Genomic DNA, 21202 nt, shown 5'->3' with positions numbered 1-21202 from the left:
GATTGATTTATTGATACGTCTAGCCAACATGGAACCAAAGCCATAAGGCTCTGCGTGGAACTAGAATTCAGGTCCAACGTACGTTTCAGGGGTACGTACTATTTCCTGTCTCCCCATGTGCTACAACACAGCAATATGTTGTTCTATGTCTTCTCTAAGGTGCACAGCATTACTGTTTTCCTCATCAATAATTTTTTTTGTGTGATTTCATTCCTTTTAGTCCACTTAAGGTCCTTTGGTTTCCAAGGAGGCCATTGTATTTCCTCCATTGCCTAGCAACCATCACCAAGGCCAGCACTCCATTGTTGCTGAGGCTATGCACATGAATTGCCAACCATAGAAATAGAATGAACAGAACACACATCCCTATTCAAGTCAATTATGGAATAGCGGGTGGACTGGCAGCCCTTTTGAGTATACCCATGCCTAGGTTTAATATAAAAGGTTAGGACAAGTTATGACTTTTTAAAATATTTTTTAAAACAATTTTAGCCATAGTAGTATGGCACACCTGGACCAAACTTGGGTTAAATAGGGCACATTAACAGATTTTTCACCATGTTGGCTAAGAAATGCAAACCAGCGACCTTTCTGTTACTGGTCCAAACGCTCTAACCGCTAGGCTACCAGAACCGTTGTTTACTAGCATACAGTAGCTGGCCCCATTGTTGCAAATAAATATTAGAACCCTCTTGTCTTAACTTTTGTCATCTTCAACCTAGACCCATGCCAGGAAGTAAAAACAGGAAGTGTACCTCTCAATCTATGCTGTCATTTGTTGAGTCAACTCAACGGACATTACAACAAATACATTCCATTGCATGAGCCTCATCAGTTAGCATAATTTAAAGGAACATTCTAGATTACTATGGCAATCCAGCATCAGTTCATAGAACATTACAAATTACGATGGAAATGATTGCATCACAATACCAGGCAGCCATTGCGAGTGTACCCTTGAGTTTACCAGGTTTAGAGCTTCCAACCTCGTTCTATTCATTCTATTTCTATATTGCTGACTGCCTGCGTCTACTTTTCAAAATTGTACTGTAATTTCACAAAGTGGTATTTCAGCATTGGAGAGATAGAAGAAAAACAGGAGGATCAGACAATTGGGAAAAATATCTTTCATTTGGTCATTTGTTTCTGAAGAAATTGACAGAAAATGGCAACTATTGTGAATACAAATATTCTGCTTTTTTGCACGGTGACTATATATGTGTGAAAATATATAATGCTGCTACATGTGTACTGTATAGTATTGCATTACATTATTATGTAAGGACACAAGAAAGAAAGAAAGAAAGAAAGAAAGAAAGAAAGAAAGAAAGAAAGAAAGAAAGAAAGAAAGAAAGAAAGAAAGAAAGAAAGAAAGAAAGAAAGGGAGAAAATAATGTACTCTAGAGCAACTCAAAGTGGAAGGAAGGACTTTTATGTTGAAAGGCTTTCAGAGCATATTTTCAGTGATGTCATTTTTACACAATTCCCTTGAATAGGCTAGCACCTGTGTGCATGGGGGTTGTCTGTCTGTCAGCTTTGAGTAAAAAACATAACCCATGCCAGCAAAAACATATCCACCAGTATTCCCCACTGCCCATTGAGACACTCTGTGTCCTTACTCCTTAGAGACCAAAGCATATAGCACTCTTCTTAAAGACAAGGCGTTTGGAACTGTAGATATTGGATTGGCCCCCACTTTTTACAGCCCAAAACCATCTTGAAGTGTGGCTTCCATGTGGTGCTTTCTTATTTTCCTCTCTTTTCTCAAATTTTTGTCCAATTCTTAAGTGCTTTTCAGGTTCCCTTAATAGGCCACAGTTTCTTTTCTGTCAGGGTTCGCTGTTTTCCACACGCAGATCAAGCCCGTCTGGATGACCCTTCTAGGTGCCTAAATTGAAACATGGTGAGTACCTTCCATTTTGCTAATGGGCAGAATGTAGTCCTGTCATTATGTGGGTGCATACGGATGTATGTATGATTTATGATCTTGACATGTCATGATTTTAAATGGTACATTTGATCATGTTAACCTGCTCTTTTTTATCTGCATAATCAAAGTCAATTATGGTTTGTCTCTGAGCCAGTGCATTATATCTACTCATTGGATTTGTTAGATACAAATCTGCATGTCTAACTAGCTCTCCTTTGATTAAAGGAAGAGTGCATGGACATCATGGGCATAAAATTAAAAGATGTAATCTTTTCCTAAAGACTATAGACACACAGAGCATGTTATCAAAGGCACACGCACACACACACACACACACACACACAACACTCCTTGTGTAGTGAAATTATACCAATCTATTTATTTTTGTTATACAGGCTCAAACTGCGCAACATTGTACAACATTGACTGTAACTGTTTTTCCTGTCATGTCCGTGACAATCGAGTTACTCAACTAACCATGCCAGGACCTGTACATATGATGGAAACCCCTATAAATATAATGCACATGCAGTATAGCCTTTAATATGCAGAGGAGAATATGCATTAGATTACAGCCTATGCCAGTAAATAATAGGCAATAACTTTGAAATAGCTAAAATAGTTTTTAGGCATTAACTACATGTGTTTAATGTGTAAATATCAATACATGTGTTATTGGAGTCCAAACAGTAACATAACGGCCACATGCCAGCTACAAATGTCACACAATATGTCATGCCTCACAAACAGACTTCAGATGCCAAAAACATTTATCTTGGTTAACCCAGAATGTAAATATTGTGTAATTTGGTCAGCTGCGTGATTACAAATACCCTCGACATTCTAGAAATTAATTTTGCACCGCAAGGAGTCTTTTTCCAAATCACTCACCAGCCTACAGTAACAGAGAAAAAACCTTTGGAATAATACAATATGTACATACTACACAATACCTTGATGTTCCAAATATTCAGTGGGCAACAACAAGAGTTAAGGGAAGAAAAGACATGTTGTTGTGATCCTAAGAGTTATTAATAATTGACAGAACATAGTCAAATAAATGGATTAATCATCACATCATGCACAAACATGACCATTTGCTTTTGTTAAGCTATTCATGTCTATATTTCCAGTATAAAAAAGTTAATTGGAGCTCATTAATACAAATCAAATCCAACTTTATGCACACGTTATTGAAACAGATAAATTCAAAGGGAACCTCAAAGACACAGCTTATCTTTAGGGGTTCTCTCTATGCCTAACTACATGGCAGTAACTGCATGTGCCAACCTTTGTGGCACACAGTGTGCCCTGATACCCAGTTATCGCTGGGGCTTATCACTGGCTCTCCAACCAGCAGGTGTGCCCATCTACATCACCCTGGCCTTGTCCTTCCACTACCACCCCAGGGTCTGAGAGGCTGTAGAACAAGGCACCACCACCAACTGTCTCTTTAACACTATGGAAATAGCATCTGTTAAGCCTCATGTCCCTCATACGCCTTCATAACCCTCTGATATGAAGCCTGTGTTACCAAATGTATTAAGCAGTTGTAAAATGTTCGGTGAGTTTATGAAAAATGATGTAATGCACCACGATGAGACATGCAGTCATTAGTTAATGGTCTGATAAACATCTGTACTGCTGCTGCTGCTTCGTAACAGTGGTCGCTAGATCATTTAATATCTGATATTGACTGATACGTTTGTTATGAGTACAGAAGTCAGACAGACAGATGGTGGAAATATGTTATACAAACAGCTTAGAGGCAATCCCTGGTTACCCCATAGTCAAGATTTGAATTAGGTTTAAATGGTTCATATATTTTATTTTATGTTCACTTCAAGGAGGCAACGTTGCAGAACTGACAAGACATCTGGCCGTATCAAAATGAGCAGAGGTATAAAACTTAAATGTGATTTCTATTTTTACTTTCTGTCATGTGCTTCTTTGATTGCAAGTAAGGGCACTTGATAAGTTGTCTTCATTAAATCTTCTATTACAAGGAGAAGGTCACCTAGAACTGGCATTACCTCGTTCAAATGCCTTTAGCCTTCAGCCTGAAGGTCTGAAGGTTGTTGTGATGTATAGAGATTAGTGCAGCTGGAAGGAGACTGAGGCTCCCGGAAAATATGCTTCAGTCCTTTAAACATTAGCTAAAGGAGGCCACCTTGAGTACATCTTGTAGCCTGGCAACTGAATAGGCAAGAGTACAGTAAAGTGAAGCTAGATGAGATCATGCTATCAAATTACTGAGCATAGTGTATTCAAGGGGGGCATAGGCCTACTTATTGTTTACACTTAGATGCACTGCCATCATGCTAATAATGAGACTATAAGGAGATGAAGTACACACATTATTCTTTCCCAAATCAGACTCAACATTGACTTGATGAATGATTATTTGATTCTTTGGGTTGCTACAGCACACACGATGTGTCTCTAAGTGAGTTTCATCTTCTAAAACCAATAAAGCATGCAGCCTTTCATCTTAAGGGTCCATAGCTGTGTGGAAGACTAGTGATTTTGTTGTTATGTGTCAAAATTGACAACAAGTCATGGTCTACCTCATTGCTTTGAGACAAAAAACCCTAATATGCAGGTCCCATATCAACACTTATTTAATACTTATTTTTAAAGGATGTACAACTTTCTCCAGATTGCAACCATCTCTTCATTATGATGTACTGTCGTTTTTTTTTTTTGCTATTTAAAATGGAGATATCTGTAAGTAGGCAGGCCTAAATTCAAGTTACAATATCTGGGAAGCTGAACAAACACCACTACCTCATTCCTTAACTCTTTGTCTCGATCATTTTCAGACCCATTCACCCTTTTCCATTGACTTCCCAAAGCAATGAGGGTATGGAAGGGACTGCAGAGATTTTTGAGAGAGATGTTTTCCATCTTCCCGTGCTGCCAGTTGAGAGGACAACATTCGAAAGACAGGTAGGCCTACACCAAATTTTAATTAGGTAAACTTAGGTCTGTCAAAACTTCAATAAACTTTCCGTCTAAAACTGCAATGCATTTTTATTTAGGCTATTATATCAATGTTGATGAATATGAAACCATAAACTTACATTACGGATGCACGGACAACACTCTAGTCTAGTGTCTAGTCTACTTGAAGTGGGAGGGATCAGCGTCCCAAATGTCCATTCCGGCACGCTGATTGGTTGAAAGGAACAGCATTTTTTTACTAAGACGATGATGATGAAGAGGAAGGTGGTGGTGGTGATATAGAAAGCAACAGTGATGACGTCTTTTTGTAGGCATTAACTCTGCCATGGTTCGTTGAACAAAGCCTATGGGAAAATGAATGGAGTTTTTGTAGGGTTTTTGGATAAACACCGAAAATAAGATCTGTGGTAAACACAGGCTGAGGAGATCTTATACAGTTTTGTTCCATGAGGTCATCTTAATCAGCTAACATCACTTTTTGTGAATTTTTAAGCATTTATGTAACTTCAAAAAACACAATGCACATAAAGGATTTGCAATTCATAAAGTTCATGATAACTGACTGATACCTCATAAAACAAAACGTATAAAATCCTCATAAGCCTGTTTTAACCACAGACCTTATTTTCGGCATTTATTCCAAAACCCTATTCTTTCCCCATAAATTTTTCCCATAGTAATGGCTGAACGAACCAGATGTAAATAATTTCTGTTTTTTTAGGACAACAAACTGTCGAGCTCTGTGGGATTAGAGTTTAAGAATGTAATGGTGATGTCGTGATGATGATTAGGCCTATGAATTGCACTATAAAACAAAAATATATTATTATTTTGACCCCCTTCAGTTACGTGGTAGGCTATTCCTTGGAAGTCACTCATGTCAGGCTTCTCGGATACACAACTGTGCTGCGCGGCTGTCAGCGTTGCGGTCTCATCCAACACTGGAGACTTTGGCGCCATCCCTGCGGACACCACTTCTGCCGTGAGTGCATGGATCAGATCATAGATGATGGTTTCCGCGACATCGAGGGGCTTGGCTCAAGTCCCTGTCCACAGTGTAAATCAGTTATAGCCTATTAAATGTGTAACCGTGACTGTATGTTAGTGCCTTTTTCTGAGTTTGTGTAACCTTTTCTTTTTCTATGCACTTTGTAGTCCCCGCATGTCTCTATTGCCCAGGCAATTCAACAGAACTAAGGTATCATCAAGACAAAGGACAAGCAATACTACTTCACCACTTATCTAGTCAGTCAGATCAGATTTTCATTGTCATCTTTTGGACATTCTATTCTATGCATTAATGAGTGTGTGTAGTAGGACAAGGTTACAGTCAATGACATGAATATATCTTAATATAACAATCTAAATTTAGCTGATGCTAAACTCCATCCAATACAAACGACTATTTAAGAATATTAACAACTAGGGCTCCTAGGCAAGGTTGGGGAGAAACTGATTGCATGTAATCATGTACATGTAATCTGATTACAAAAAAGTAGTTCCAGCTAAAATTGTGTAATCAGGTTACAGATACTTTGAAAAACTAGATGATTACTCCTTGGATTACTTGCTTGCGACAAAATACATTATAACACTTTTCCTTTTCTCAATGACATTCAATTCAGCCTTGAAAAAAAGGGCAAATTTAGTTTGTTCCACCTGAGCGAGTCTGACCACAAATTAGAGACCACTACGATGACACACCGAATGCGTTTGATGGATCCTTTTTGTCTTCTAATGCCTCTTAAGGGGAAAGTAATCTAAAAGTAACTGAAATTAATAAGATTACATTACTGAGTATGGGTAATCCAAAATTACTGATTACAATTTTGGACAGGTAACTAGTAACTGTAACGGATTATATTTAGTAAGTAAGCTACCCAACTCTGCTTATAGGCTATATGATAGAGTGGCCCAAAAATCAGTATATCAAAACAAATATTAAATATTGCACTTCAATAAGCACTTCCCATCAAATTCCGCCCAGAAATGTATCTAATTTCAACCCCATAATTTGACCTTTAACCTTCAATAAATTACACAGCAGTACACAGTGTATTCCTTTCATCTGCAATGTGCCCATGTGAGTTAGAGAAAATAATCACAGACAAAATGGCCACCTTTCAAGCCCTTTATTGGTGAAATTTCAGCATAATTTCAAGATGATGTCAAGAGAAGGAGTGAGCTGGACTTGACACAGGTGAAACAGACAGAGTGGAGATGGTTTTTCCTTTCTATGGGGATGTAACGTTAGCTTTACTGGGGGGGGAGGAGAGCCTTGGTTTGGTCAACCACGGTCTGGAAGAGCTGCTCCATCTGGGCCTGCAAGTCATCAGCCAGAGGCTTGAACTGGGCCTGCATCTTGTCGACCAGAGGCATGAGCTGGGCCTGCAGGTTATCAGCCATGGGACGCACCTGCTTCTCGATGTCACTGACGAAGGGCTTCATCTGCTCCTGGATCTTCTCAGCATGCTCCTGGATCTTGTCGGTCAGAGGTGTGATCTGAGTCTTACCCTCCTCCAGGTAACCCCTATGGGTAGAGAGACACACTTAGAGAGACGTTTTCCAACAGCTGTAGGCTCAGGGAGCAAGCTAGCTTTAAAGCCGACTGTATGGTACTGATGTGAAAACAGACATGTTTAAGATGTAATATCCCTGTCAAGTACAATGTTACGAATAAATAAAATGAATAGTAACAATTTGAATGAGTGTTCTATTTAGAATGACTTCATATCTTAAACGTGAAGAGATTCAACTCCATACAGAGTTGATGGTACTTATTTTGTTGATCTGCAATACAATTTCCCCTCAAGAGAAGTATTCTATTATTTTATATTATATTGGAAGAGTGTGGTGGTCAGTGACATACTGAGCCTGGCTGATCAGCTCATGAGACTTCACTGTCTCAATGGCGTCCTGGAAGTACTTTTTGAGAGTCTCGATCTCAGCAGGGATGTCACGCTTCACCAGGGAACCGGACTCACAGCCTGTCATACACACACACAGAAAACACACTTAGTTACACACACTCACTACACACACAGTATTGTGTTTATAATGCACAGTATTAATTCAGTCTGAAAAAAAGGATGGATGTAGTTATGATTAAAGAGGTTACAGATTAGCAGAGGAGTAAAGGGCTTGATTTTCAAATAAATATTTATCCTCTGAATTACCTTGTTTATCAGTTATGTGTTACTCAATTACTATTCATGAGTAGTATTAAGTATATATGCAGATAAGATAGAAAGTCATAAATATTTTTCTTTGTTGCGGAACAATTTATGTAATGAATTCTTACCAATGGCCAGCACAACAACAAGGGCGGCGATGAGAGAGAATTTCATGATTGCTGATGGGCAAGGTGGATCTACAGGAGAGGAGACGAGGATTAGGACAACAGATGCAACATCGTACACTACATGACGATTGACACTCAAAGATATTCTGTTCACTTTCAGAAGTTGCACTTATCCTAGGTGAAACCAGGTAAATGTGATGAAACTCTGACCACATTAAGATCGCAGTAGAAATTGGCATCATAATTAACCATGTAGTCATAATGAAAACTTTACAGTACTTTGATGTATCTCTCTTGAGGCCACAACACAAACAAAAAGACACACAATAAATATGAGGCTAAACTTTAAGTGTTAAACCAATATACTGAGACATTGGAATCAGACAGAGAAAACCATGGAAGACTTACCTTTACTTCTGGGGGTTCTTGGACCTAACGGTACCTTGTGTCTGAGGCCAAGGGGTTTTATAGCTCCTGCTGGACAAAAGGGGCCTGACCCAAATCTTATTGGCTACAACATGTAAGGGAGTGACCTGAGGTAGAATGTGCAAATGTGTAGCGTTGGCTGATGAACCTTGATGTGTTGCCTGTCCCAATAATGACACAAAGTCCAAGTGTGTGTATTGATCGGGTTCGCGATAAGGTGCTTGCACCACAGTTAAAACACGTATTACTGGTTGAATCAAAAAGTGCCATTCAAGCCAACCTATCCCGTCATCCCTTCATTGTGTAGGCTTAATGCAATCACTAATAGATTCATTCTTTCTTGAAGAATGTTTTGTCCAAATAAAAATTCAATGCCAATTTGTTTTACTATTTGGGTATGCATTTTAGGTTACCCTCCTCTTTTCATTTGGGTTAAAATATATGGCAGTAGGAAGTTGCATAATTTAGTTTTCCCTCATTTGTTTCCAATGTTTTGGGGTTTTATTAACTCATTTTCTAAATGATTGGCAGAGCTAGCATTTTTATAGAAAAATAACGTCAATTTTGGGGAAGTAACTCTCAGCAACACAAATGAGAAAAGCTTGGTAGTGTGCGTGCTAACCAGGGTTGGCGTCCATTCGAATTGAAGGCTGTAAGTTCTAGTCTGGCTGATACCAGTAAACTGAAATTCCAATTCACAACAATTGAAAAAGGGCATCTGGTGTCAATGAGTTCTCAATAAACTGAAAAGGGGATGCTGTTTATGTCAAAAGTTTTGGGGATTTTAAATTCAAATCACTTCCTGAATTTTTAAAATTTAAAAWTTTATTTTATTTAACCTTTATTTAACCAGGTAGGCTAGTTGAGAACAAGTTCTCATTTACAACTGCGACCTGGCCAAGATAAAGCAAAGCAGTGTGACACAGACAACAACACTGACTTCAATTTGAATTGATTACACAGCCATTAAACACACATTAGAAAAAGACTGATGGTAACACGACTGACAACACCTTTTCTACTTTCCAGGTCGGACGTTCCATCAGCCATTGCCTCACTGCACATTACTACTGTTACAGTATCAGGCAGAAACACAGAGGGCCTCAGATAAACCCATCACATCAGGGGAATGGTAGATACATTGCTTGTATATGAACTTGTTATTGCTGAAGACATCTATTTCAGTAATAATGTGAAATTAATGGTAATTGCATTGTTTTATGGTTTGGTTACGATCAGTTAGAGTCAGCAGATATTTCCTATTCAGTTTGTAGATTGAGAACATAGATACTGGCATGTCGCATGCTATATAGTTTAATGTGGTCAATGTTCAGTTTTTTCTGTACTGTTGGATTTTTTTTCTCTACTGGGTAATCTAAAGTAATGATGATACATATTATCATTCATACATACAGCAAGAATGATCCTCTGACATACTGTAAATAAATTGCACATTGCATTAATTAATATAGAAAGACCCATCATTAAGAGAGAAAATATGTAATATGACTTCATTCATTATTTTGCATCTCTCCTATGAATGTAATTATCTCAGCAAATTAGATTGGCTGGACCAGAGATCCCAATGTGACATGTGCCCTAGATGTTGACTTAGCAATTTCTCATAAATATCACCATCCTCTGATTCGTGGATAAAGTACTTTTTGTATTTCCAAGTTCTTTCATTATTTTCCCATCTCTGCATCTTTCTTTGTATGGAGTCTATGATTCACCACAGTGAATGGGAAAAGATTGTGCTGAGATTGGTACTTTCAGCAACTTTTTTACAGAAAGGCAGCCTATTTTGTCGAGGAAGATCACTCTCTCTAGGCATCTGGCAGCTTGGTGGATCGTGGACGCAGTCAGCATAACTCCCCTCTAGCCAAGTAACCTAACATCACAAGGTTATGTGATGTATGAATTTTTATGATGACCTTTTCCCATTGTGCTGTGCTGTGTGCTGTCCCTGCTCAAATAATTTACATTGAAGTCATTCAGCAGATGCTTTTACACAGTGCGACTTACAGGAGCAATTGGGGTTAAGTGCCTTGCTCAAGAGCACATCGAAATGTGTTCAGCTAGTCAGCTCGTTTACTGGCCCAATACTCTTAACCGCTAGGCTACCTGCCATTTAAATATGTGAAATTCAACTAATAAATTGAAACTAACTGACACAAATAATTCGATGAAAACAATACACGCCCATACTCATGTATTCATTTATTTCACATTTCTAGTTATAATATAAGGGATAATATTGATACGCTTTCTATAGCGTCTCTGATAACAGGGGTGTATTCATTAGTCAGATTCCGTTAACAGAAACCGTTTACTGTTTACTCTAGAAACCAAAGGGAAACAAACAGAACAAACAGAACCGGACCAACCTGCATTTTCCATATAGAAACTCTCATTTCCGTTGCAAAACGTTTAGCAACAGACGAAACATTTTGAACTCGGAATCCGACTAATGAAGACACCCCAGTCAGCGATACTTCCCGGATATCATCAACGTTCACGCGCATCAGCGCAAAAACAGTGGCTAACAACATGGCGGACGTACTAGATCTTCACGAAGCGGGAGGCGAGGATTTTGCTATGGATGAGGATGGTGATGGTAAAATTTATGAAACAGTAGTTCTGTGTTTTTTTGTGCTTGCTATGGACTCGCTAATAGAGCGTATTTGGGGAGTTTTCGACTAACTGCGTGAATAGTATCTATAAATCGTGGATGCGTGATGACTGTTGGGCCTAGTTGCAACCATTCAAACATGCTGGTTGGCTAATATCTTTTTGAATTGTGCATATTTCGTTTGAAAAATAGGTGTTAGCTAGCGAATGTGTACAGTTGCCATTCCAGTTACTGCAATAAATGTTTGTTTGGCATTGTTAAAAGATGGCGAGTAGGTTGCGCTAACGCATTAGCAAGCTATCTGGCTAACACAAGTGGTAGCTAGGTAGGCAGTTAATTTGTTTGGAAACTGGGAGATCAGTGTTAATAACTCACCAACTACATAATCAGCATTTCTTCTGTCGACTATTGTAACCCGATGGCGAGTAGCGTGTGAGCTACTGAACGTTAGCTAAACTAGCTTAGCTAATTTACTAGTTAACGTCACACCAATCTAAAATTAACGTATGATAACTAACGTTAATGTTAGCTAACACCCTTTCAACTTGTAAGTAAGCTAGATTGGTCACAACTACTACACCAAGCTAGCTAATTAATTTGTTTGTCAACTGTGAGGTCAAGGTAATAACTTGTCAACTAACCTAGTTATTAGATATTGTTTCTGTCGAGTTAGTTACTGTGCTGTCTTAAAAACGCGTTGTTCTATTCATTAGTTAGGTATACTCTAGCTAAGTCAGTAGTTAACTTTCAGTTCACTAATGTGTGTCTATAATGTCTTTATTCCCCAGACAGCATCCACAAGTTAAAGGAGAAGGCAAAGAGGAGAAAGGGAAGAGGTTTTGGTTCAGGTGAGTTACCACTGCAGTTCTGACTCCTAACCTGGCTGTATTCTGCTTCTCCAATTTTTCAATAGTGTATGACAGTGTACACTTGTATGTTTGGGGTGGCATGCATGATTTCTTTTGTTCTCTGCTGTGCTAGAGGAGGGAGCGAGGTCCAGAGTGAGAGAGGACTATGATACAGTGGAGCAGGATGGAGACGAGCCAGGTCCTCAGAGATGTAAGTGTCATGATGAATTTAGGGTGGACATTCTTTTGTCAGTCACTTCTGAATGGGGGGGGGGGGGGGGGGTTGATTTTGTACATCGTTCCAAGTTTTAAAATGCTCATAACAATACGAGTTTAATTTAAATATTGTGTTATAGCAGGTGGTAGCCCTAGTTCACCATAGAGGCAGTTATTTAACACGGACATGTTTGTCTTTTGATTCCCTCAGCTGTGGAGGGTTGGATCCTTTTCGTGACTGGGGTACATGAAGAGGCCACTGAGGAGGACATCCACGACAAGTTTGCGGAGTTTGGAGAGATCAAGAACCTACATCTGAACCTGGACCGAAGAACAGGTTACCTCAAGGTTAGGCCGAATTCCCATATCTACACAGCACATTTTAAATTCGGATTTGTTGTTTGGCCAGTTGACAGGAATCATTTGCCTGGCTAATATTGTACATTTCATAATTGTGTAATCTGTTGTGCAATGCTCTTTTAAGCCACAAGGTGGCAACAATACACTGGACATGGACCAATGACAATGGGCTTTTTGTGACTTTACAGCTGAGCAGACATAAAAATGATGCTGTGGTGTAAAATATTTTTTGGGGTTGTCTATTTATATTTTTGACAACTTTTATTCCACTACATTCTTAAAGAAAATATGTACTTTTTACTCCCATTTTTCCTGACACCAAAAAGTATTTGTTTCATTTTGAATGCTCAAGTGGGACATATTTATGGTCCAATTCACGCAGCTATCAATAATAACGCGTTGTCATCCCTACTGGCGACCTCACTAAACACAAATACTGCATCTGTAAATGAAGTCTGAGTGTTGGAGTGTGCCCCTGACTGTCTGCAAAAAACGAAATAATTGTGCAGCTTGTTTGCTTGGTAAGGAATTTGATGTATAGCATTTACTTTGACCCTATGTATGACAATTGAGTACCATTTTCTCCCCACCACTGTACATTTTAAAACAATAACTTTTTTTTTTTTTTACTTGAGTCACTTTCTAATAAGGTATTTTTACTTTTACCCAAGTATGACAATTGAGTGTTTTTCCACCACTGAAATTAGCATTCCAACAATATCTGTACAATCATTAACTGGTTACTAAGTAGTGTGGTTGGACTATAGCAGGGCAACACTTCCTGCAGCTGCTCATCTCAACGTCAAAGCATGACACGTTCAGGGAATCCAATGGGCTGCTTTAGCATTAGCTACCTAGCACGGCGACGCAAAAGCCTGTTTAATTAAGAACTAGCTGCATTTCGATCACACCAATCTGCCATTTTACGTTATGGGATAATTAGGAATACAGCGACACCTACCATGTCTGTATTGCGGTATGTTATCCTGTGCTTTTTAGTCTGGGTTCAGAGGTCTCGTATTGACCTGCGACCGTTACGACAAGAAGGGGAAGCCCTATCGTTGTAATATTATGGCTATTATTTGACTCATCACTGACTCGTGTATTTGCTCATCAATCCTTTTCACAGGGTTATGCGCTGGTGGAGTATGAGACGTACAAAGAAGCCCAGGCAAGCCATCTGTGAAGGCGTTGAATGGCCAGGACATGATGGGCCAGCCTATCAGTGTGGACTGGGGCTTCGTCAGAGGACCACCCAAGAGCAAGAGGAGGTGAGTGTCGTAGAGTGAGCAGTAATCTGCTGTGGAGGGTAACTGTAGGGGTTTGGAGCTGTGAGAACACTTGAAACAAGTGGGCAAAACCCCAGAGTTTAACTTGGAATATCTCCATTTCACATTTTACGGGTAAGATGGGACTTGTTTGGGTCTAATATGAAGAGGGGAACAGAATGGGTGCAGAGGCATGACTTGAATGGGGGAAAAGAGAAATGACTGATTTCAAGTGTTGTAAATGATTTTGTTGAGTTAACCCTCCCTCTGTTCCCCACAGGAGTGGTGGACGTAGACGCAGCAGGAGTCCAGACAGGAGACGGCGTTGATTTCCCACATAGCGCAGCCCTAATTCTGAGCAAGGACTGTTGTCATCTGCTCTTGAAAGGGTTCTTTTTTTAAATTACATTTGCATTCTGTAATAGCGTTAACTTTACCGATGTCTCTATGGTAATCAACTGTTTAATTGCAAATGGCCCTGACAAGTGTGCTTTAGAGACAAAATTATTAGTAGTTCCAGCAAAATGGCAGGGTTGCCTTTTTTTTTTTTACTGAAATAAAGAACACCAAATACACTGATCAGTGAAACTTTGTTTGCATCAACAACAAACTGTTTTAAAGTAGTGGTATGTGTTTTCTTATGGATCCCTTGATTCTTTTTCAAGGTTTAATTTGGTTATGTTCTGGGCCATGTTTCCCAAAAGCTTCTTAAGGCTAAGTTCATTGTTAGAACCATAGGATCCTTGGTTTTCATGATGGACTTAGCCGTAAGATGCTCTGGGCATTTGTGTGGCCTTYTGTATTACATGGGAATAAAAAAAAWTGGTGAATCGTGTGTGCCATGGTCATTGTTTTGTTAGGATGTTACAAATGTTTTATTTTCTATATATTTGTATACACTGAACAAAAGTATAAACGCAACATGTAAAGTGTTGGTTCATGATCTGAATTTAAAGATCCCAGAAACTGTCCATTTGCACAATGTATTTCTCTCAAATGTTATGCACAAATTTGTTTACATCCCTGTTGGTGAGTATTTTTCTTGCCAAGATAATCCATCCACTTGACAGGTGGGGTGTATCAAGAAGCTGATTAAACAGCATGATCATTACACAGAGGCACCTTGTGCTGGGGACAGAAGGTCACTCTAAAATATGCAGTTTTGTCACATAACACTGCCGCAGATGTCTCAAGTTGAGGAAGTGTGCAATTGGCATGCTGACTGCAGGAATGTTGCCAGAGAATTTAATGTTCATTTCTACCATAAGCTGCTCCAATGTTTTAGAGAATTTGGCAGTGCGTCCAACCAATTTCTTTAAAGATATATGACCAACATATGCATAGGTGTCACTGCAGTCCCTGGTTCGATTCCAGGCTGTATCACATCTGGTTGTGATTGGGAGTCCCATAGGGTGGAGCACAATTGGTCCAGCGTTGGCCGGGGTAGGCAGTCATTGTAAATAAGAATTTGTTCTTAAACTGACTTGCCTAGTTAAAGGTTAACTAAAAAATAAAATCTGTATTCCCATGTGAAATTCATAGATTTGGGTCTAATTTATTATTTTGACTGATTTCCTTATATGAACTGTAGGTCATTGCATGTTGCGTTTATATTTTTGTTCAGTTTATATGTATATTTATAAACTGGGTGGTTCGAGCCCTGAATTCTGATTGGCTGATAGCCGTGGTATACCACGGGTATGACAAAACATTTATTTTTAACTGCTCTAATTACATTGGTAACCAGTTTATAATAGCAATAAGGCACCTCGAGGGTGTGTGGTATATTGGCCATATACCACACCCCCTCTTGCCTTATTGCTTAAGTATATCACAGGAGGTTGATGGCACTTGTGGTAATTACTGGAGCAGAATTAGTGGAATGGTATCAAACACATGGTTTCCCGGTGTTTAATGTCATTCAATTTGCTCCGTTCCGGCCATTATTATGAGCCATTCTCCCCCCAACAGCCTCCTGTGATGTATGCATGTACAGTATATGTATATAAATCTATCAACCTTTATGCAAGATAATGAAATGTACAGGTACAGTGCCTTCAGAAAGTATTCATACCCCTTGATTTATTCCACGTTTTGTTACAGCTTGAATTCAAAACAGAATACTTTTTTCTCTCACCCATCTACACAAAACCCCATAATGACAAAGTGGAGACATGTTTTAGAAATCTTTGCTAATTTAAGTATTCACACCCCTGGGTCAATAGTTTGTTGAAGCACCTTTGGTGGCGACTACAGCTTTGAGTTGTCCTGGGTATGTCTATCAGATTTGCACATCTAGAATGGATTTTCTCCCATTCTTCCTTGCAGATTTTTTCCTGCTCTGTTAAGTTAGATGGGGAGTGGTGGTGAACAGCAGTCTTCAAGACTTTCAATGGGATCCAAGTTTAGGTTTTGGCTGGGCCACTCAAGGACTCACATTCTTGTTCTTTAGCCATTCCAGCATTGCTTTGGCTGTATGCTTAGGGTCATTGTTCTGTTGGAATACAAATCTTTGCCCCAGTCTAAGGTCACTCTGAAGCAGGTTCTCATCAAGGACTGGCCTGTATTTGGCTTCATTCATTGTTCCCTCTACCCTAACCAGTCCCCTAGTCCCTGCCACTAAAAACATCCCCACAGCTTGACGATGCTACCACCATGCTTCACGGTAGGGACGGTGTTAGACAGGTGATGAGCTGTGCCTGGTTTTCTCCAGACATAGTGCTTTGCATTCAGGCCAAAGAGTTAAATTTGTCTTATGATCTCAGTCTTTCGAGTGCCTTTTTGCAAACTCCAGGGGCCTCATAACAGTTCCTTAAATTTCACACTAAATATGTGCTTGCGCCATTTTTGAAAAGTCGGTGCAGATATAAATATTGACATTTATAAACTTGGCACACACCATACATAGGCATGCTTCCTTTACATAAACTACCGGCCTATTTACTGTGTTGGCAGAATGTTTTACATTTGATCAGTATCAGATATTTATGCTGTATCTGGAAAAGGAATACATCCGTTTCTTAAAGTGAAAACCATGGCAAATTGTCGTGGACCTGTCAGCAGATCGTTTGATTTCAACAATGTTTTGCATCGACTTTTCCACCAAACCTAAATAAAATAGGATGAACTGCCTATTTCTCATGTGTTTTTGTTCTAGTTTACTTTTTTATTTATATTATATAGTAGGCCTACTATTGATATTCATTACTGCATCATTGGGAAAGAGCAAGCAAGAAAGGCCTTTCACTGTACTTGTGCACATGACAATATAAACTTGATACATAGGCCTACTTCAATGTAAAATATTACATTCAACTGTATACCGGCATTATAAACCGCACTGCCTATGATATTGTTTTTTTGGGCACCACCAAATTGGTGCCCAAAAGATTTAGATGCACTATTGTAAAGTGGCTGTTCCACTGGATGTCATAAGGTGAATGCACCAATTTGTAAGTCGCTCTGGATAAGAGCGTCTGCTAAATGACTTAAATGTAAATGTAAATGTAATATTGCAAAACCTGAAATACATATAGCCTATATATTTACTAGGCTACTAGGTCAAATTAAATCAGAGATGCACATGGTAATTTGTTTTATGGCTCCTTCGGGAAGATGAAGCCATCATGGCCAGAAAAAGTGAGGAATATCTTTTCAATGGTTATGAAAATAAAATAAATAAGGAAAATATTTCTGTCTAGTCATTTTAGATTCAYAAAATAAAATCTAAAACAAGAATGGATGCTTTCTTGTTAATCTGTTAAACCCCCTTTTTAAAAAAAAGCTTTTCATCATATCCCACATTTGCACAAAATACTTACTTTACAGCATATGCATGGTCTAAAGTTTGCATGGAGGTTTGCGTGTATAAATGTGACCTTTTGCACYAAAACTGACGCAGGCACATTTTGGGGTATATTTTGTACATACAGTATGCACGGTATATTTTAATGAAGCCCCTGGCGTGCTGTCATGTGTCTTTTTCTCAGGAGTGCTTTCCATCTGGCCACTCTCCCATAAAGCCCAGATTGGTGAAGTACTGTAGAGACGGTTGTCCTTCTGGCAGGTTCTTCCATCTCAGCCAATGAACTGTAGTTCTGTCAGAGTGGACATTGGGTTCTTGGTCACCTCCCTCACCAAGGCCCTTCTTGCCTGGTTGCTCAGTTTGGTCCGATGGCTGCTCTAGGCAGAGTCTGGGTAGTTCCATATTTGTTCCATTTCCAATGATGGAGACCACTGTTGTTTTATACCCATCCACAGTTATATGCCTTATTCAGTGACGATTTTAGCATGTACATCTTTGTGGGGCAAACCACATTTTGTTTAGATGTATGCCAGCAAAGCCACTACACAACACTAAACAATACATTAATTGCACTGTAATGGTGACAAACGGTGCCCACAAAATGTTAGGGCCTACATAAAGCTGTTCCAACAGCAGAGTCCCAACACCTTACCACCGCTACACCTGGCTATCAGCGGAGCCTTGTCTGGCAGTGAAACAGTTCATTCAGCCTCATTTACTGCCTTTAAAAAAACATAGCTGATATGGCTGACTTGCTTTAACAAATGTGGTTTCTACTGACAATTGAGAAGTACAAACTATGGCATAAGGGGATGACGAGAGGATAAGAAGCAATCTGTCATTTCAATTAAGACATTAATGAGCGAGCTAGGACGGACGTAGTCATTATAACTATTTGTTCAGCACTTTTAAATGTAGTGACAGAATTCAGCACATGGGCCCTATTCTCCCTGTACACCAAGCCAGAACCGTAGGATAAATAAAGGGGGCATATATGCAGACATATAAGCAATGAAAGCTCTTACACTATTCAAAGACATATCTATAAAACAGGCTATAGGCTAAATGTGCACCAACAAGTCTGAACAGTAGGTTAAGTTATGACGGGAAAAGGGACAAAATTATTAGGGTGAGGCACATGGGCTACCAACAGCTTACTACACAAAATACACTTAGTATTACTTTCTTAGCTACAGTATACATATCTCCCTGGCATATTACATCACTTAAGCAGCAGCATACAATATATTTTTGGACTCACCTTGTTGTGTTCACTTGAACAGGAAGGTGGCGCGGCAGGCCTTCGTGGGCAAATTTTGTCATCAAACTTTGTCATCAATATCTGGCATTCTCTGGATTCATGGTGCTTTCAAGACAACTGGGAACACTGAAAAAAACAAGGTCGAAACATGATGACGTCAATTATCTTCAGGTCAGAGCTCTAGAAAGAGGCCTGAGTTCCCGACTTGCAATTTCAAGTTGGATGACTGTTCAAAACGTATTTTTCCAGTCTGTACTCATTTTCTTCTGAGTTTCCAGTTGAGAGTTTCCAGTTGTTTTGCTGGATTGACAGCATGGCTAATGTTGAATGTTTATCATTTTAACATTTTAAGCTTGGAAAAGAGACCCTTAAACTCAGACTTGGACCACACACCCACTCCCCTGAATAGCAGGCTAGTGATTGCTTTGCAATGTTTGCAGTTAGCCACTGATTCCTTCCAAACTTTCATTGTTGAATTTGCGATTTCCCACTTGTTGTGTAATGTTTATGTCCAATGGCCGATGAGCACCGATTCTTTTTATCTATAATTTCTCTACATTATTTATCTTCATATGACAAGGATTGAAAATGATTTGCTAGTAGATTGTCGACTTGATTCATGATGATGACTGCTAGCTAAGATTTTGAAAGTATGATGTTGACATGATCAGTCCAATCAAAGCTACGGTAGATATAACTTGATTTGACGTAATTTTATCTGTGGCCAATGACCTTGAATCTTCTTGGATGGGCACTTCTAATGTAACTCTATGGCAGCAACCAAGGGGCATGAATGTTTTAGCTCCACCTGTAGATTTTGCAGTGACATGGTGTCCCCATGAGTGACAGAACACTGAGCCAATCATGGCGCAACTAGAGAACATTACCAACTCCTACACTTCGTATTTTCTGCTGGCTGCCCCACCACCACAGAAAGCACTGAGCTAGGCTGAAACACCTGTGTTTTGGAGCTGCCTTACTCAAGAAAGCAAAAAAAGAGACCATGTTTGTATGCAGCTTTATTAACTCACCTTCCCTGAATGACCGGTCGCCACTGGCCTCATCACAATTCTATGTTGGACATCTACAGACAGTTCCTTGAACTTCATGGTATAGTTACTGCTCTGACTTGCGCTTCTTCTTCTTCTTCCTCTTTGGGATTGGGTTGGCAGGTCGCATCCAACTTTTAGGTGCATACACCGCCACCTGCTGTACTGGAGTGTGAGGCCAGTCACAGCCTACCTACATGAACATCCGGTAATACAGATTGGGAAAAAAGGAAAATTACCCTGCCAACTATTAGCCCTCACTAAAAACAACACCACCCTATTCCACTACTAACCCTATCTGATCCTACTAGAGGCCTACAGCCTGGGAGAACAGTACACTACCACTCAATACCCCCTGCAAATCTTCAGCAGTAATACTTCGCAATCAAATCAAAGTTTATTTGTCACGTGCGCAAATACAACAGTGAACAATGCCACTTAATATAATGTTTACATACCCTACATTGCGCATCGCATATGTATATACTGTACTCTAAACCACCTACTGCATCTTGCCATCTTTATGGAATACATGTATCACTAGCCACTTTAAACAATGCCACTTAATATAATTTTACATACCATACCCTACAACTCATCTCATATGTATATACTGTACTCGATACCATCTACTGCACTTGCCTATGCCGTTCTGTACCATCACTCATTCATATATCTTATGTACATATTCTCATCCCTTTACACTTGTGTGTATAAGGTAGCTGTTGTAAATTGTTAGGTTAGTTACTCGTTGGTTATTACTGCATTGTCGGAACTGGAAGCATAAGCATTTCGCTACACTCGCATAACATCTGCTACCATGTGTATGTGACAAATAAAATTAGATTTGATTTGAAATGCTTACTTACAAGCCCTTAACCAACAGGTATTAGGTAAACAATAGATAAGTAAAAAATGGGGCGTGGCGGGACACAATGATAGTCCAGGTAGCCATTTTATTAGCTGTTCAGGAATCTTATGGCTGGGGGTAAAAGCTGTTGAGAAGCCTTTGGTCCTAGACTTGGCACTCCGGTACCGCTTGCCATGCGGTAGCAGAGAGAACAGTGTATGACTGGGGTGGCTGAATCTTTGACAATTTTTAGGGCCTTCCTCTGACACCTCTTGGTATAGGAGGTCCTGGT

General features: G+C 39.4%; 2 protein-coding genes and 1 long non-coding RNA gene across 3 annotated transcripts; 2 read left to right on the top strand and 1 right to left on the bottom strand.

Annotated features, from left to right (window-relative positions):
- Positions 1 to 1576: 1576 nt before the first annotated feature.
- LOC111959124 (uncharacterized) lies at positions 1577 to 5988 on the top strand. The gene is made up of 4 exons (XR_002876619.1): positions 1577 to 1903; positions 3778 to 3830; positions 4753 to 4879; positions 5740 to 5988. It is a non-coding gene; the product is annotated as an uncharacterized lncRNA (long non-coding RNA).
- Positions 5989 to 7011: 1023 nt separating this feature from the next.
- On the bottom strand, positions 7012 to 8797 carry LOC111959197 (type-4 ice-structuring protein LS-12). The gene is made up of 4 exons (XM_023980684.2): positions 8604 to 8797; positions 8196 to 8264; positions 7764 to 7881; positions 7012 to 7424 (listed from the first exon to the last, which is right to left on the bottom strand). The coding sequence occupies exons 2-4, from the start codon at positions 8239 to 8241 to the stop codon at positions 7151 to 7153; spliced, it is 438 nt and encodes a 145-aa protein (XP_023836452.1). The 5' UTR covers positions 8242 to 8264; positions 8604 to 8797; the 3' UTR covers positions 7012 to 7150.
- Positions 8798 to 11130: 2333 nt separating this feature from the next.
- On the top strand, positions 11131 to 14775 carry LOC111959162 (RNA-binding protein 8A-like). Its single transcript, XM_023980635.1, is given in 7 exon segments — positions 11131 to 11238; positions 12042 to 12101; positions 12235 to 12312; positions 12529 to 12665; positions 13807 to 13854; positions 13857 to 13948; positions 14226 to 14775. Coding segments are annotated over 7 exon segments (531 nt in total). The 5' UTR covers positions 11131 to 11171; the 3' UTR covers positions 14275 to 14775.
- The last annotated feature ends 6427 nt before the right edge of the window (positions 14776 to 21202 follow it).

Source organism: Salvelinus sp. IW2-2015, linkage group LG35 (assembly GCF_002910315.2).
Source record: "Salvelinus sp. IW2-2015 linkage group LG35, ASM291031v2, whole genome shotgun sequence".
NCBI classification, from domain to species: domain Eukaryota; kingdom Metazoa; phylum Chordata; class Actinopteri; order Salmoniformes; family Salmonidae; genus Salvelinus; species Salvelinus sp. IW2-2015.
Note: the sequence above shows the minus strand (reverse complement) of the source record. Positions and strands in the feature narration are given on the sequence as shown.

Bases quoted from the DNA above. Each gene is read 5' to 3' on its own strand.
- LOC111959197 (XM_023980684.2), bottom strand. From the start codon at position 8,241: ATGAAATTCTCTCTCATCGCCGCCCTTGTTGTTGTGCTGGCCATTG. The intron at 7,882-8,195 runs GTAAGAATTCAT...TGTGTATGACAG, and splicing joins TGTTGTTGTGCTGGCCATTG to GCTGTGAGTCCGGTTCCCTG. The intron at 7,425-7,763 runs GTATGTCACTGA...CTCTACCCATAG, and splicing joins GAGCTGATCAGCCAGGCTCA to GGGTTACCTGGAGGAGGGTA.